Source organism: Chiloscyllium plagiosum, unplaced genomic scaffold (genome assembly GCF_037043375.1).
Source record: "Chiloscyllium plagiosum isolate Xiang-an unplaced genomic scaffold, Cpla_swu_hap1 HiC_scaffold_18, whole genome shotgun sequence".
NCBI lineage: Eukaryota > Metazoa > Chordata > Chondrichthyes > Orectolobiformes > Hemiscylliidae > Chiloscyllium > Chiloscyllium plagiosum.
This window is the reverse complement of record NW_028270156.1, coordinates 26,844,792-26,863,501: the sequence shown is the minus strand read 5'-3', so window position 1 is coordinate 26,863,501 and position 18,710 is coordinate 26,844,792. Positions and strand designations below refer to the sequence as shown.

Here is an 18,710-nt window from a genome sequence, read left to right as displayed (position 1 = left end):
GCTATGGGGCACATTTCCTGAAAGTGACCTACCTTCTTACAACAGCAGCATTTGATTTATAAATGGGCAACATGCCTTAATGACTACCTCAGTGACTCTGACCTCCATCATTATGAAGTGCTTTGAGAGGCTAGTAGTGGGATGCATCAACTCCAGTCTCCCAGATTTCCTTGATCCATTATATTTCACCTACCATCACAATAGGTCCACAGCATCTCCCTGGCCCTACACTCATCCCTGGTTACAAGGCCATATGTCTGGATAACAAGGGCATCCACGTCAGATTCCTATTTATTGACTTTAGTTCTGCCTTCAACAGCATCAAAGCTCATTTCGAAACTCCAAGATCTTGGACTCTGCTCCCCCCCCACAACTGGATCCCTGACTCTCTGACCCACAAATCAAATTCAAGAAAGATAGGCAACAACCCCTCCACCATATTCGTCAACATGAGTGCTCCGCAAGACTACATATTTAGTCCCTTACTATACTCCTTATGCGCTCTTGAAGCAATGCTGACTAAGCCCTACTTTATTATGTGCTTGCATGTAATCTGCAATCTCATTCTTAATAATGGACTCTTAAAATCTTACCAACAACTGTGGACAGGCTAACCAGTCTATAGTTTCCTATCTGCCTCTCTCCCTTTTTAAAAAGGGATGTTATCTTACTAATTTTCCAGCCCTCCTTGACTTTTAGTGATTCAATGGCTCTGAAATTTCCTCAGCTATCTCCCTTAGAACTCTGGGTATAGTCCAATGGTCCATCATTCAGACCATTCAGCTTCCCCAGCACCATCTCCTTCATGATAGCTACTGCACTCACCTCTGCTCCCTAACTTTCTTGAAGTTCTGGTATGCTGCTGATGTCTTCTAATGTGAAAACTGAAGCAAATTCTGTTCCTCCACCATTTCTTTGTTTCCCATTACTACTACTTCAGCCTCATTTTCCAGCAGTGCAATGCACACTCCCTTGCCTATCTCCTATCTTTTACATACCTTAAAAAAACTCTTGCAATTTTCTTTTTTATTACTCGCTAGCTTACTCTTATATTTCATCTCTCCCCACTTACTGTTTTTTTCAGTTATCCTTTGCTGTTTTTTAAAGGCTTTCCAATCCTCTGGCTTCCCACTAATCTTCACCACATTGTACCTTTTCTCTTTGGGTTTTTATACTCTTCCTGATTTCCCTTCTCAGCTACAATTGCCTTGTCTTCCCCGAACATGTTTATTCTTCTTTGGGTTGAATTTCTGCTGTGCCTGCCAAATTATCCTCTCACGTTCCTATATTACTGCTTCACCATCTTCCCTGCTAAGATCCCCTTCCAATCAACCCTGGCTAGCTCCTCCTTCATGTCTTTGTAGTTATCTTTACTCAGTCGTAATAGTGATGCATCTGATTAGAACATGAACTTCCCATCTCTTGCATCAATCTGATAGTTTTGTGCTGTTTACTTTCAATGGTTTTAATGTCCTTTCACTAGTCTGTCAAACTTGTGCTCAATTTGTTCACTGTAGCCCAATCAATGTCTTCTATAAATGTTTGCTGCTTTCTATGAAACCAAAACATCTACTGGCCTTTTCTGTTTCACTATTATTTGCCTGTGCCTTGCGTTTTCACGGATTATGACTCCCGGATTATCTTTTCATCCACATCTTTCACTTTCTTTTTATTTATGTATTTTAACTAAGCTTGTGCTTCTACTCCAATACAACAATAAGTTGTATTTATGTAGAGTTTTTAACGTAACAAAATAATTAATGTCCTTAACAGGAATGCTAAGAAACAAAAATTGAGAATCAATTCCAAAGTGGATATTGTGTAAGTTGGGTCAAATAATGATATTTGATGTGGAAGACATGTTGTATTGCCATTGGCAGTAAATACCTGGCATCAACGCATTTATGTCAGAATATTGCCCAAAGCTCTGTCTTTCTTATTTAGAATCCACTGGAAGCACACACAATTCTGAATCAACTGATTTACATTCGATTGCAGATCGGAAATGTAAGGTCTAGCCTAACACTCCAAGGGCAGTACTGAAAAAAGATTGCACGGTCACAGATGATCCTGGATGATCTTGATAAGGTGGATATGAAAAGAATGTTTCCCTTGTCAGTGAATCCAGAACTCAGGTCTCTGTTAAAAATTATGGGTCACCATTTCAGTGCAGATGACGATGAATTTATTCTCTGGGGATTGTCCAACTTTAGAACTGTGCCTCGGGAGACAGTGGCGGTGAGGTAATTGAATTTTTTTCAGGCAGAGATAGTTTCTTGTCAGGCAAGGGAATCAGGATTTAGGGGGTAAATGTAAAGAAGGAACTTGAAAGACAAACAAATCAGTCATGATCTTATTGAATGACAAGCAGGTTTGAATGGGCCGAATGGTCTATTTCCGCTCCAGTTTTGCATTTTCGTTTGAGCTGTGATCTGTTCTGCCCTAAGTTACAAGGCATTTTGTAAATTACTCTGTTAGCAGGTGTCTGGAGCAAGCAGATCTCCTTTGCTGCGCTGATTCAAATTATACATATCGGTCCTATAGTAATGGCACAAGATGTGATTTTGTTTTAGCTTTTCCCCCCTAGAAAATGGAAGGCTGGGGGTAGTGTTGGGGGTTCTGACTTGACAGGGGAATTAAGATATGAGTTTGCAAGATATAGGAAAGATATTTCCACATGGGAGTGGGGGGGAGGGAGGGACCAAAACTAGGGGTTGTACATATAAGATAAGACGCTCACTAATAAATTCTCTGTCTCTTTCACTCTCTGTGTGTGTGTGTCTCTCTGTCTCTGTCTCTGTCTGTCTCTCTCTCTCTCTCTCTCTGTCTGTCTGTCTGTCTCTCTCTCTCTCTCTCTCTCTCTCTCTCTCTCCCTCCCTCTCTTCCCCCCCCCCCCCCCCCCCCCCCCGCCTCATATGCACGCACGCACACATATAAGTCTATGGAGTGAATTTGTATTTGCAGATACATTCTATTTTGCTCAAGAAATGCACAATCTGCAGGCACTCAATACATATAATATTTTGTAAATTCCACTTTGGAAATAGAATCAGTCTGACTCAAGATTGGGATACAGCCAGACTCTAACCTCACATCTTTTAATGCATTGTCTGAGCTGAGATGTCACCTTTTGTTATAAAATCTTAAGTTATCTTGAGAATGTGACTGAAAAGAAGTTCTGGGATTTACATATTAATGAACCGAAACATTGTAAAAGATGAAAGACTTAACAACAATCCAGATTTGTTCAATATGTCATTTCAGCTGCATGACACTGTAATCTTTTATTATAAATTCTGCGTCTTATTTTCCATAACTACCTGATGAAGGCGCGGCGCTCCGAAAGCTGGTGCTTCCAAATAAACCTGTTGGATTATAACCTGATGTCGTGTGATTTTTAACTTTGTCCATCCCAGTTCAACACCAACTCCTCCACATCATGACTAATACATTCAATAAGGAGCTCGGGAGAAATTTTGTTACGCATTGGTTATGTGCTACCAGTAGTTGAGACAAATAGCATAGATGCATCTAAGGAGAAGTTGGATAATTACATGAGGGACAAAGAAGTAGAAGATGTTGATGGGAGTAAAATGCGTCATGCCGCATAAATGCTGGCATAGACCCAGTTGAACTGTGATCCATTTCTGTTCTCTACATTCTACATAATAAAGACCAAGGGAAAATTAATTATTTGAAAATGTGACATATTTCTGCAAAATTAACTATTACTGTCTGTTGATGAAATTAACTGCTCTTTCTTGTTATGTTTCAGAAGTGACCATGTCACAGACGTGGCCAGTTGATGCACAAGTCCCTTTAGAAGACATGCATTGGGTTGCAGGTAAGAAGAAGTGCTGGTGTATCTGGAAGTAACTGAGGTTAGGAAGGTTTTGAAACTCTTGATATAAGTGGCAATGGATATTACTCCTGTGTCAGGATTGTGAGTTGCAGATTTTATGCACAATTGAGGCTGATAGGTGAGTGCAGTAGTGGGGGTGTGTTTCATTGTCTGAGTTCCCATCCTTCAGATGAGACATGCTGATGGTTCAGGTGGAAATTTTAGATTTGAAGCTAAATAAATGAGTTTTCTGTGTCTTGGTTCATATTTTTGGACTCAACCAATGTCAACAAGAATAAATGAACTGATTACTCATTTCATTTCTTTTGTGCCTTCTTGATTTAAAAAAAAACTACTTATGGGACATGGGCATCGCTAATTGGGCAGCATTTATTGCCTTCTAACTGCCCTTGAGAAGATGGTGGTGTGTTGCTTGAACTGCTGCAATCCATGAGCTGGAGGTTGACCCACAATGTCCTTAGTGAGGGATTCCAGGATTTTGACTCAGTGACAATTAAAGAATGGTGATATATATTTTAAGTCACAATGGTGATGGCTTGGAGGGGACTTGCAGGTGGTAGTGTTTCCATTATCTGCTGCCATTGGCCTTCTAGATGAAGTGGTTGTGGGCTTGGAAGATGAATCTTGTAAAAACTGCTACTGAGTGTCCACGGTGGAGGGTGTGAATGCAGATGGATGTGAAGCCAATCAAGTAGGTTGCACTCCCTGAATGGTGTCAAGCTGCTTTAGTGTTATTGAAGCCACAACTGTTCAGGCAAGTGGAGAGTATTCCATCACACATCTGACTTGAAGATGATGGACAGGCTTTGGGGAGTCAGAAGGTGAAATACTCGCCACAATATTCCCAGCTTTTGATCTGCTCCTGTGGCCACTGTTTATGTTATAGATTAGATTACATTAGATTAGATTAGATTAGATTAGATTACTTACAGTGTGGAAACAGGCCCTTCGGCCCAACAAATCCACACCGACCCGCCGAAGCGTAACCCACCCATTCCCCTACATTTACCCCTTCACCTAACACTACGGGCAATTTAGCATGACCAATTCACCTAACCTGCACATCTTTGGACTGTGGGAGGAAACCGGAGGAAACCCACACAGGCACGGGGAGAATGTGCAAACTCCACACAGTCAGTCGCCTGAGTCGGGAATTGAACCCAGGTCTCTGGCGCTGTGAGGCAGCAGTGCTAACCACTGTGCCACCACTCAATGTGGTGAGTCCATTTGAGTTTCTGATCAGTGATAGCTCCCAGGATCTTGATAGTCTGAATTCATTGTTGGCAACAACATTGAATGTCAATGGTGGGGGTTGGATTGTCTCTTATTGGAGATGGTCATTGCTTGGCATTTGTATGGCATGAATGTAACTCAGCAGTTCTCTGCACAAGCCTCGATATTGACTAGATCTTGTTGTGGTTGAACTATGGACTTCAGCAACTGAGAAGGTGTAAATCATCCAATCATAGGAGCTCATCTTCACATCTGACCTTATGATAGAGGAAGGTCATTGATGAAGCATCTGAAGGTGGTTGGGCCTAGGTCCCTGAGGAACACCTGCAACGATGTCGTGAGCTGCGATAGTTGACCTCCAATTACAACCATCTTCATATGTGCCAGGTATGACTTGAACCAGTGGAGAATTTGTTCCCAATATCCATTGATTTCACTTTTGCTAGGTCTCTTTAATGCCACACTTGATCGAATGCATCAAAGGCAGTCATTCTCATGTTACCTCTGGAATTCAGCTCTTTTCTCCATGTTTGAAACAAGGCTGTAATGAAGTCAGGAGCCGGATGGCCCTGGTGGACCCCAAACTGGGGATTACTGATCAAGTTGTTGCTGCGCAAGTGTTGCTTGATAATGCTGTTGATGACATGTTCCATCACTTTACTGATCATCAAGAGTAGACTGATGGGATGGTAATTTGCTGGGTTGGATTTGTCCTACTTTTTGTGTGTACCTGGGTATACCTGGGCAATTTTCCACATTATTGGGTACATGCCAGGATATATGGAAAATGGCTGCTACATTAATTACAAAAACTATAAAGTCAACTATGCAATAGTATATGGTTTGGGAAGTTCAAGGACTGCTTAAAAATAACTAACTGTACGTGGGCATTATGTGATGCAATATTAATCAAGCGACTGCACTTGATTGTTTGTAATCAGTGGTGAGGACATGTGGTGGGAAGAAAGCTCAATGACAAAGGGATTTAGGTATTAACTTTGTATCTCTGAAAGTTCCCTGCTGACATAGGAGTGTGTCAGGATGCTGGGGGTGAGATCTGGAGGGCAGTTTCATATCTTTCTTTTCAAACACTTTTCACAATGCAAAAGCACAGAGTTTCACAATCCTCAGCAGTCCATTTTGGGTTACCCACCCTGAATCTCCGTGAGCTCAACCATGCCAGAACATAAATTCCAAGCTCTGTAGTATTTATTGTCAGGAAGAGTTTGTAGCCTGGGAAATGACCCAACGCTGCAAGAGAAAAAGTTAGGTCGGAATGTATGGTGAGTCTATGTAATTTGTTTTTGTGTGGGCTGTCACGTATTTGCTTCTTTGCCAATTATTACTTCTTTTTGAACACTTTCCAGAGCAATATGTTGAAGACACAGCTATTTTTTGTTATTAGTATTCTCTTCCAATAGTGGGATGTCCGCTTGCAATGGTACCTTGGATCATTGGTCTTGGGAATATACAGTTTTGAGAAGCAATTTTTGATATTTTTACATGGATTAGGTTTGGTCACTGTATTTTTAATTTGAAATTATGTAATAGCTCATTAAAACTGAGAATAACACCAGCAATACAGCACCAATAATGATCCCACTTGCAACTTGCAATTATGGGGCCATGCCGTAATTATAGAGACATCATCATTACTAGTGCTACCACAACATTTAGTGCAGCTAACTTGTGCAACATCCATGCAATAGATGTCCAGCTGCATTTCAGAAAGTGCACTATGGGAAGGCAGGAAGCCAAACCAAGAAAGCAGAGAATAGACGAGGCAATATTGCAAAGTTGATCTAAGAGAATTTGAGACATTTTTAAGTGAGAAAGTTGAAAGCTTTGGGAGAGATTTCCAGAGACCAGAGTCTGGCTGAAGTTTGGACACCAATGAGTAGGAAAGAGAGAGTGTACAAAAGGGTAGAGTTAAATGAACAAAGTGTTGATCAGAGTATTGAGTATAGGAGGTGGGAGGTCATGTTGCAGCTGAACAGGACATTTATTAGGCCAAGTTTGGAATGTTGTCTGCAATTCTGGTCTCCCTCCTATCGGAAGGATGTTGTGAAATTTGAAAGGGTTCAGAAAAGATTTACAAAACTTTGCCAGGGTTGGAGGATTTGAGCTACAAGGAGAGGCTGAATAGGTTGGGGCTGTTTTCCGTGGAGCATTGGAGGCTGAGGGGTAACCTTAGAGGTTTATAATATAGTGAGGGAGCATAGATAGGGTAAATAGAATGATCTTTTCCCTGGATTGGAAGAGTCCAGAACTAGATGGCATAAGTTTAAGATGAGAAGGGAAACATTTAAAAGGGACCTAAGGGGCAACTTTTTTTTACACAGAGGATAGTGCATGTATGGAATGAGCTGCCAGAGGAAGTGTTGGAGGCTGGTACAATTGTAACATTTAAAGGCATCTGGATGGGTATATGAGTAGGAAGGGTTTAGAGGAATATGGGCCAAGTGCTGGCAAATGGGACCAGATTAGGTTGGGATATCTGGTCAGCATGGACTGAAGGGTCTGTTTCCATGGTATACACTGCTGAAGTTGGGGAAGCAGAAAATGCAAGACGAGAGGTGGTTGTTTAGATGAAATGGTGTAAGACTATGTAGGAACCTAAAATTGTGATATATTCATGTGACTTGGAACAGCAGAATTTTAGCCAAAGTGTTTTTCTTCCATTCTCAGTATATGTATGTGTATTTGTCCTGAGAAATTGAAGTTTATCTATGTCGGGTCAAAGAAGCAAGAGGTTTGGTGTACTCAGGTTTGAAATTTCCACTATCAACTTGGAGTAATAGCAGAGAGCACTTGACAGATGAAATCAAATCATCTTGGTGATTGAGGTTGAGAGTTTGAACCTCTCCTCTATATTGAACAATGTATCAGATTAGTGAACAGCTGGTTTTATCTTAATGTAATACCGAAGTATGTGTGTAGTTAATAACATTCTATTGAATTTAAAAGCACCAGAAATGCACACTTTTTTAACAATAGAACTCAGATGTAATGATACGTTATATTTTAATAAGATCCAGACATTGTAAAAGTTTGATTTATGCAACACAGAAATATTAATCAGACTATGCTTTTCTTTTCCAAGCTGAACAGTGCTACAAATATGATTGTCGATGCGGTGGTGAATATGTTCTTTCCAAAGAAGAAGTGGAAGAAAACGTATTTCTCCTTTGTTGCAACTCTTGCTCTCTCAGCATAGAGATCTTGAACGGAAGTTGATATCTTTCAATTGAGTTTTCTTTTCGAATGTATCGTCCATAGAAGCCTAGCAGCTGTCATGCAGAATGAATATTAGAAATGCTGACTGTGATGAAGTACTGATTTATGAAGCTGCCTGGCTGAAACTTAAATGACTCCATCAGTTGAATTAAAACAAAAGGTTAGAATGCAAGTCTTAGTAATATGGCGGCCTAACTTTTAAATAGCCTGAGTCTGAAATGAAAATCCTCCCAACACTCATTTTTTTCTTGCAAATGCTTAGGAATGACTAACGTCTTCTTAAGCAGCTGGAGGATAAATAATGGGACCAGTTTATGTTTGTATGATACATTACAGCAGTGAAGCATGCACACATAATGTGACTTTGTAGGAAAATATATTAAGTGGATGATGTCTTAAGGCAGAGAAGAAGTCTTTCTATGCTTGGGATCAGTGTCTGAGCTGTGAACATGGACATTGTTGAAGTGAATTAAGGATGAATAATCTTGTTTACCTAAATTGTAAAATATGTTTTAATATGTTTGAAGTGTTGAATGTATGGTTATTCCCTGGATATTTATTGGCATTTATCCATTAATTTAAAAAAGATTCACATTTTAGATTTTAATCTCACTTGTACTATGCCTAACAAACAGATATGTTGCAACATTATTCACTTCAGTACTATTTATAAATTAATAAGCTAGACACTGAATCATTGATATCTTTTTAAAATTGAAATTGCCATGAAATGGCAATTCTCCTACACTTTCTCCTCAGTTTCAAAACCAATCCTGCTGCTGCTCTTATTCTAACTTCCTGGAAAACACAAATGTACATTTTCAACCCTAATCATTAATTTGGGATGGCACGGTGGCTCAGTGGTTAGCACTGCTGCCTTATAGCACCAGGGTCCCAGGTTCAATTCTCACCTTGGATGACTGTCTGTGTGGAGTTTGCACACTCTCCCCGTGTCTGCATGGGTTTCCTCTCGGTAAGACCATAAGACACAGGAGTGGAAGTAAGGCCATTCGGCCTATTGAGTCCACTCCGCCATTCAATCATGGCTGATGGGCATTTCAACTCCACTTACCCACATTCTCCTCGTAGCCCTTAATTCCTTGTGACATCAAGAATTTATCAATCTCTACCTTGAAGACATTTAGCGTCCTGGCCTCCACTGCACTCTGCAGCAATTAATTCCACAGGCCCACCACTCTCTGGCTGAAGAAATGTCTCCGCATTTCTGTTCTGAATTTACCCCCTTTAATTCTAAGGCTTTGTCCACGGGTCCTAATCTCCTCACCTAACGGAAACAATTTCCTAGCGTCCACCGGGTACTCCGGTTTTCTCCCACAGTCCAAAGATGTGCAGGTCAGGTGAATTGGCCATGCTCAATTGTCCATAGTGTTAGGTCCATTAGTCAGAAGGAAATGGGTCTGGGTGGTTAATCTTCGGAGGGTCGGTATGGACTGGTTGGGCCGAAAGGCCTGTTTCCACATTGTTGGGAATCTAATCTAAAAACTCATTGCTTGATTGCCTCTCATCTATATTTGGAAAAATGCATTTGTTCCAAATATCTAGTTCATAATTCATTTGCTTTAGAATATAACTTTTAGTTTTTGGAATTAAATTCCAATGTGAGATAAAGGGAACATCTGTTTAAGAAATTGGTATGCATCTTAAGTGAATTCAATTCAAACAATCTTGGTGCTAATTATAGTTAAAAGTTAATCAATGCATATACTGCAAGCTGAGAGGTAGAGCATTAAATAATCTTTCATTTTAACTTCTTGGAGTGAGAAAATCCATCCGACTTCAATAACAGATTCAAATTATATAGATAGTTCCCAGATCAAAAGAGGGTGAAACCAGCTTGCAAACAAAAGGAGTTACTTGATAGGACCTGAAACATCTAGACAGTGGCTAATTGCATCCATGAGCAGATTAATTATTGAAATAATTACAGAATTAAAGCTTTGTGTTGAAGATGAAGTTTCAATTTCTATTTGAGAATATCCTGAAGCATGCCACATAGTCATGGAGATGGGCTCTGGAGATTAGAATGTTCTTTTGCTGGAAAAAAACCTCAGCAAGTCTGGGAGCATCTACAGACAGAAAGCAGTATTAACACTTTGGGTCCAGTGACCCTTCTTCAGAAATGTTTGTATCTCTTTTAACTGTAGGCCAATTGTATCACTTGCAGCACAGGAAGTAGTGGGGACTTGAGTTCAGTTTGGGAAATGTGACAGAGAAAGAAGCTGAAATATTTGCTTAGCTTGAAGCTCTTGGAATACAACTGTACTGGTCCTGACCAAACCTTATTGCATAAAAGTTTAACTCAGTGCGCTTCAATGTCTTGCATAAAAGTTTAACTCAGTGCGCGTGAAAAGGCAGTTGTGTATCTGCGAGCAACCATAAAAAGGAGCTGAGCCATCTACAGTCATAACATCCAAAAACAGTTGACCTCAGTCACTTTGCCTAAAAGTTAATGGGTGAATTCCCGTAAAATCTCACGGAGAATAGCTGGAACACTGAGGAAAATTTAAGTGAATTCCAGAGAGCGAAGGCCTACCTTTTGAATTGGTCAGAGTCATAGAGATGTACAGCATGGAAACAGATGCTTCGCTTCAACCCGTCCCTGCCGACAATATATCCCAACCCAATCTAGTCCCACCTGCCAGCACCTGGCTCATATCCCTCCAAACCTTTCCTATTCATATACCCATCCAAATGCCTCTTAAATGTCGCAATTGTGCCAGCCTCCACTACTTCCTCTGGCAGCTCATTCCACCCTCTGTGTGAAAACGTTGTCCCGTAGGTCTCTTTTATATCTTTCCCCTCTCACCCTAAACCTATGCCCTCTGGTTCTGGACTCCCTGACCCCAGGGAAAAGACTTTGCCTATTTACCCTATTCATGCCTCTCATAATTTTGTAAACCTCTATAAGATCACCCCTCAGCCTCCGACGCTCCAGGGAAGCAGCCCCAGCCTGTTCAGCCTCTCCCTATAGCTCAAATCCTCGAACTCTGGCAACATCCTTGTAAATCTTTTCTGAACCCTTTCAAGTTTCACAACATCTTTCCAATAGGAAGATGACCAGAATTGCACGCAATATTCCAACAGTGGCCTAACCAATGTCCTGTACAGCCACAACATGACCTCCCCAATCCTGTACTCAATACTCTGACCAATAAAGGAAAGCATACCAAACGCCTCCTTCACATCCTATCTACCTGCGACTCCACTTTCAAGGAGCTATAAATCTGCGCTCCAAGGTCTCTTTGTTCAGCAATACTCCCTAGGATCTTACCATTAGTCCTGCTAAGATTTGCTTTCCCAAAATGCAGCACCTCTCATTTATCTGAATTAAACTCCATCTGCCACTTCTCAGCCCATTGGCCCATCTGGTCCCGATCTTGTTGTAATCTGAGGTAACCCTCTTCGCTGTCCACTACACCTCCAATTTTTGTGTCATCTGCAAACTTACTAACTGTATCTCTTATGCTCACATCCAAATCATTTATGTAAATGACAAAAAGTAGAGGACCCAGCACCGATCCTTGTGGCACTCCACTGGTCACAGGCCTCCAGTCTGAAAAACAACTCTCCACCACCACCCTCTGTCTTCTACCTTTGAGCCAGTTCTGTATCCAAATGGCTAGTTCTCCCTCTATTCCGTGAGATCTAACCTTGCTAATCAGTCTCCCATGGGGAACCTTGTCAAACACCTTCCTGAAGTCCATATAGATTACATCTACCACTCTGCCCTCATCAGTCCTCTTTGTTACTTCCTCAAAAAACTCAGTCATGTTTGTGAGACTATGATTTCCCACGCACAAAACCATGTTGACTATGCCTAATCAGTCCTTGCCTTTCCAAATACATGTATATCCTGTCCCTCAGGATTCCCTCCCAACAACTTGCCCACCACTGACGTCAGTCTCACTGGTCTATAGTTACCTGCCTTGTCCTTACCACCCTTCTTAAACAGTGGCACCACGTTTGCCAACCTCCAGTCTTCCGGCACCTCACCTGTGACTATCGATGATACAAATATCTTAGCAAGAGGCCCAGCAATCACTTCTCTAGCTTCCCACAGAGTTCTAGGGTATACCTGATCAGGTCCTGGGGATTTATCCACTTTTGTGCATTTCAAGACACCCAGCACTTCCTCCCTTTAAAAAAAAAGCTAAATTATCCTTTAAGATCCTCCTCATGTATAAGGGAAGCCTCAGGTGGGATGAGCTTGTTGGAAATAGAAGTATAATTCATGTAATAATATTGCAGTTTATAAGTACTTGTAAGTTAATGATCCTTGCTTTATGTCAATGTTATTATAAATAAATGTGATTATGAATAAATTTTACAAAAAATGTGAAATTTCATGGCATAGTTCTATCACTTAATTGTAAGGTATTGGATTTCTCTTTAAACATTAACAGCCTGTAAAAGGATTGTAACATAATTCAAATATGACTTGGAAATTTAGGCTGACTAAATGTAATATATATTCTGTCATAGTCAAGACTCCTCAACCAAGTGTTGTCAGTGAGAAAATACATCTTTTTGAATACAATAAATTTTTTATTGGAGAAGTTCAACACTAATTTCTACAGTTCTGTTTCTAAATCAACAAAATACAGAAATTTGAAATGCTGTAGGTGCTCAATCACCAAAAGACATTGACCAACAGGGGTTTAATCAGACAGAAAGAGGCCCATTTAGCCCATTGAGTTTGGTCTGATTCTTTACAAGATAAATCCCACAATCACAAGTGCAGTCATTCATAAATGAGATAAACTGGTTGATGTCAGCTGTCCTTTAGCACCCGATTTGGTATCTTAAGTTAACATTTAGACATTGGCATCCAACTGAGCAAATTTGGCACCGTATGTGATATGGAGGCATTTTAAGATGTGGTATGAGTGAACACCTACAATAATGCAATACAAATCCTTTATATAGCTCGATGTTTCCACATCATATCGGAGAAAATATAATTAGAGTGATTACAGCATTAGAATACAAGATTTCCTGTACTGACAATAGTCAGAGGCAAGTTGATGAAATAAAATTAGCAATGCCAAACTCAATCCTGGCAGGTATGAACAGTTGCTACCACAGTCATTTTGCTGGGGTTTACTTGGGGGCAAGAATGAGCCAGCTCATTCAACCCAACAATGCACTGGTGTCTGTAGACTTGTTACTGCTTACTGAGTTAGGTTCCAGCCAGACATGTGAATCTAGCTTGGAACAATAGTAATCTACACATGCAAGATATGCATTATTGCCGAATTCAGCTTCCATTATAAGTGGATTTAGCAGTTTATATTTCAATAGATATGGTTCTGCAATATAAATAGCAATAGGCTCATAATTGAAGAAATCAAATCTTAAAAAAGCTGAAGGCAGGAATTTTGAATTGTGGTAAACATTCAGTGTAAAAATGATAGGAAAATTGGAGAAGGCACCCTAATCCCTCAATCTGTCCAAAATATGCAGAATGTGAAATGAAAATACACTTTTCTGGTCAGGCATTAAGGTTTAGGAATTTTCCAGCACCAGTAAAGTTCAATATAAACATTACATTTTTCACCTGTGATTTCCTGAAATCTCAGCCAATAGCAGCATATGCAACTTTTACAAATGGGACAATTACGCCATTCTGTTACTGGATAAGTAGGCCACAGGCCTGTGGTAGTAACTCAGAAAATAGGAATTTAAGCCCTATCTCAAGGGGTTGAAAATTTGAATTCAATTTTTTTTTTAAAAAACTGTAAATAAAAAGGTATTTGTATCAAAAATGAATATAAAACTGTAACTGTCATAAAGCCCCAACTGGTTCACTAATGTCTTTGTTTAGAACTACAATGCCAGAGCATTGTAGTTGATTTTACCTGTACATTTTGTAGGGCAAATTACCAATTGCCTATTGTTCTTGATTTCACTTTTGTCATGCAAATATGGGGATAAAAGTATACAGTACCAAAGCGGTTTCCCTGTTAATCGTTGATCCTCAGCTTCTCCAACACTTTTTATGCACCTTGTTCTCTTCTTGTAGCATTTCTTTATCTTTATTATTGCAAACAGTTCTGATTACAGCATATTGTGTCAAAAATCACCACCACTTTATCCAGTGCTTAAAAAGTCTCTTATTGGAAAACATCTCGTTTGAAGTTGGTTTTCATTTAAATATCTGTTTGACTAAGAAATAAATCATTGCCGTCTACTTAATTCATCGTGGAGAAGTGCTGTTAGGGCTTTCTTTCAGGAAACCAAATTCGTGCAGTGGCCAAATCTACAAAATAAAAATGAACATTTAATATGATTGTTTCCTTATTATTTGCTTGTTTAATGTTTTTCCATCATTATGATCAGTGTATCTTGAAAAATCCTACGTAATTTTATTCAAAGAAGTAAATGTAGACCTTTTGGATATCATATCGTAAACTGTGCATTTTGGACTGCTGCCATTGTTTACCTTAAAGCATGCTCGACCACGAATCAAGGCATAAGGAATAGGTCCGTAATTCCTGGAATCAGTGGAATTTTGTAGATTGTCACCTTCTAACCAAACATGACCTTTTGGTACCTAAAGAGAAATATTTTATAAAAATATAAATATTTTAAGGTGCCAAGTATAACTGAAAAGTACATGGAAATGAAATTATTTTATGCTTGCTTGCCCTAAGAATATTACAACACTGAAGGTCTTGTGACATGGCGAATAATGTTTCTGCAGTTCCAGGTTCAAGTGCCATTCTGCCTGACGGTCCCAAAAATAATGTTAATACATGGGTAAAGATGTTTATTAGCAACCTGCAAATCCTTCCAACATACTTATGGCATGTGCTTAGAACAGGTGGGATTCCTAGCTAGCCATGCCTGGTATGGAGTGGCTGTCCTCTAGCTATAAGCTCTTGTTTCAGGACAGTAACCTGTTCCAGGAAAAATAAGCTACAGAAAACTGATGTAAATGTGTTTTACTCTGCCTCATATGTCTGTAGTTGTGGCAAGTCTTAATTCTATGATAACACTGTATGTATTCATAGCCTTGACTGGGGCATTTTCAAATTAGCTGCATAGATTGGGTGGTGCCTTCAGCATCAGCAGCAGGCTAGGTCCCAACTTGCAACTGTTAGACTGTAAAATAATGACCTTGGATGCTGATAAACAAAAGGACTGTACCTGATGAATCTACTGCTGAACATGTCAAGGAGGTGACCTTTAAGGCCATTTAATTCTTGTGGAGCTTCTGCCCTTTTTTAAATGAGCATATAACCTTTTATGCTTCTAGTGGGGAAGGTGTTTCATTTACAGGCCATTCAGTTACCAGGCCTCGTCAGACTAACTGTTATTAGCAGTTGTTATTCTTCCACATCCAAGAAGAATTTAAGATAGAAGTCTCTTGTTCAAAAATTGCTGAAATTTCCTAAAATGACCAAGGAACAACTTCACAAGGACAAGAACATGCTTGCGTATTAATTGCGATTCAATTTACACATACTTATCATAATCATGTAATACCTTTTATTTTTAAGATATGCAGTATATTCTAGTTTCACTGGCCAAGGAAGGAAAGGCAACTCATACCATTACGGCAAGTATAGTTCAGATCGTTGATACAGCTAGAAAATTGTCATTTAATATTTGAGTAGAAATCATGTTCTGTCATTAAACCTCATTCCTTATTTTAAGTTCCAATCATCTGAACTACCTTGTTTATAGTACAGCCTCTCATTGACAGTTGCAATAGAATCTTTGCGGCCAACTGACAGAGGAAAGGAGTCATAGAGGAACTCTTTTTTCCTATGCAGACTAACTTACTTTAGTACTTTGTATTTTGTTTGCAGTGGAGTGAATTACTGATGAATTTGTTGTCCATAATAGTCAACATTGATGTGTAGATTTCTCATTTGGAAGTTGTTACTTTTGTACAAATATATTAAGAGCAAAATGCATTAAACAAGTTTAATGTGTGAACCCAGATATCACAGTCTTATTTGTGTTTTGTTTTCTTTGCTCACAGATTCCATTTGAATTTCATGAGCATCTGAACTTGGGATAATGTCTCAGGAGAAGATAACTCAAAACAAAAACAGTTGTTAACAGTGGAAATTTGAGATGTCTCCAAATTAATGGGAATATTGATTTAAATATTTATATCTGGCTCTCCTAGACGCAATGAAACAGGCTCAGTTCAGCTCACAAGGACATACCTTTAGATACTGTTAGGTTAAAGCTATACAATTAGTCTGTTCAGAGTTTTGCAAAATTGTATGGATTATATTTTTGTGCTCACTTTGGAAATGCTTATTATAAAAGTCCACATGGAAGCTAATTTAGGTCAAATAGCAAACTGGTTTAAAAATCAAAATTAACTCTAAACTAATGACGATAGACATCAATTTTTTGGAAGACAGGGTTACACCTTCAGCCAACAGTGGGAAGCTGAAGATTAAAATCCAGCTAACTGGCTGAGAATGCTTTACAAGAAGTGAATCAAACACATTTTCAGGCAAAATTTAAAATTTTTAATGGTGGGTATAAAATTCACAATAGGGCCAAATTGAACAGATAAGGATCTGAATGGATTTTACACAGTAGTAACCCTGAAATAAGCAGGCCTTAGGTGATGTGTTGGTGTTTTGACAGGCTGCTTGCCTAAGCTGTTTGATCAGCGCTCTTAGTTACAGACAGTCCCATTTTCACCTGGGGTGCCTGGGAAAGATACTGAGCAAAAGCCAATAAGTCAACTCTCAACAATTTTGCTCATCATCTGGTTCAAAGTGTGGTGACAGCAAACTTAATGTGTCTCAGCAATCAAGGAGTTGTTTGGTTAAAGACAAGCCCATGAGAAGGAGGAAGAAAAATGTTAAAGAAAAGTCATGTAAATAGAGTCAGAATTAATCCGTTTAGAACAGGAACCTGTGAAATAAAGATAGGATGGGAGCAATTGAGTAATGTTTAACTACGTTTTCTAAAATAGTGTTCATGATTATTCATTTTCCACAAGTATTATTCTTAATTGTTTTGCTGCTACTTTACTGAAGCTGTTAACCTATATCATAAAAATGTCTTACAAGCCAAGCTACTATTATTGGAAACTATTATCTCCAGGTTCACTTTTAAGGTGCCCAAAACAGAAAATATGTGAAATGTAAGTTCAAGGTGATGTTTTTCCAGCATGAATCTTCAGCAAGAGCTCAGTTTTAAGCTTTTTTTGCAAGGAACAAAATGTAACCTTACACTCCTACTTTATGTAGCCTTTATGAAGTTAGTAATAATAGGGGCATGATAGTGGGGAATTTCCTCCAGCGTTAGTTGGGTGCAGTTATTCCATGAAAGATTTAATGGGAAGGAATTCTTAAAATACATCCAGGACAGCTTTTGAAGCCAACACCTAGAAAACCCAATAAAGAGAAGGGGCGGTTCTGTATATAAATTGAAGATTTGTCAGCTTTTGATTTGCTTAAGGGAAGTACATCCTTGTTTAAATACGGAAACCAAAATTACCCACAGTATTTCAGTGGAGTCTTTCCAAAACATTACAATTGAAGAATTTTTAAAAAATATTATTACACCCAAATCCCTTTGGAATACCAGTTGCCTTCTTAATTGTTCACTGTAGCTGCATACAAACTTTTGTGTTCCTTGTTATAAGTACCTCAAATCCCTTTGAATATCAACATTTACAAGTTTCATCCCTTTTAAAAATATTGTGTATCTCTATTCATACATCCAAAATAAATAGTGACACACCTCTCCACATCTTACTCCATCCTTGATGGTCATGCTCTTAACATGAGTATACTTCTTTGCAGCCTCTCTGTGTCCTCCTCATACCTTGCAATCTGCCTAGGTTTGTATCATCAGCAAACATAGATATATAACTGTCATTTTATAAAAGACAAAAATTTGAAAAAGCTGAGACCCCAGAATGGATCCCTGTGTCACTCCACCAATCCCTGCCTGCCATGTTGAAAATGCAATATTTTACCCTACCTTTTGCTTCCTGTCCATTGGGACAATCCTCTATCAATGCTGCAATATTACCCTCAGTTCAAAGAGCCTTTATTTTATGTATTAATCTTTGAGTAGCATATTATCAATGCCTGTTGGAACTTCAAGTATACTACAGTTTAAACTTATACATTCATGGGATGTGGTTGTTGCTGTCTAGACCAATATTTATTGCCCAATCCCAGTTGTCCTTGAAAGTAGGGCCAAAGACATGATAGCAGAGTGAGGAATTCATCCTATTGAATCTACTGCATCATTCAATTAGTTCAAGGTTGATCTGATATTCCACAATTCCACTTTCCTGCCTTTTTCCTACAACTCTTGATTAAACGTTTGTGGATGTTGTGCCAATTGTAATTTAAGGTATTTCACA

At 39.2% G+C, this 18,710-nt stretch overlaps 2 protein-coding genes across 14 annotated transcripts in view; one reads left to right on the top strand and one right to left on the bottom strand.

Annotated features, from left to right (window-relative positions):
* Positions 1-12,915, top strand: part of dnajc24 (DnaJ (Hsp40) homolog, subfamily C, member 24) — a 101,594-nt gene extending 88,679 nt beyond the window's left edge. For all 5 annotated transcript variants that reach the window (XM_087996369.1, XM_087996367.1, XM_087996368.1 and 2 more), the window contains exons 5-6: positions 3,776-3,844; positions 8,199-12,915. In XM_087996369.1, coding sequence (XP_087852495.1) covers positions 3,776-3,844; positions 8,199-8,332 — 203 coding nt within the window. In that variant the 3' untranslated portion in view covers positions 8,333-12,915. The remainder of the gene's footprint in view (positions 1-3,775; positions 3,845-8,198) is intronic.
* Positions 12,916-13,054: 139 nt separating this feature from the next.
* immp1l (inner mitochondrial membrane peptidase subunit 1) overlaps positions 13,055-18,710 on the bottom strand; it is a 161,193-nt gene continuing 155,537 nt past the window's right edge. For all 9 annotated transcript variants that reach the window (XM_043705548.2, XM_043705556.2, XM_087996362.1 and 6 more), the window contains 2 exons: positions 14,796-14,906; positions 13,055-14,612 (listed from right to left, as the gene is read on the bottom strand). In XM_043705548.2, coding sequence (XP_043561483.2) covers positions 14,550-14,612; positions 14,796-14,906 — 174 coding nt within the window. In that variant the 3' untranslated portion in view covers positions 13,055-14,549. The remainder of the gene's footprint in view (positions 14,613-14,795; positions 14,907-18,710) is intronic.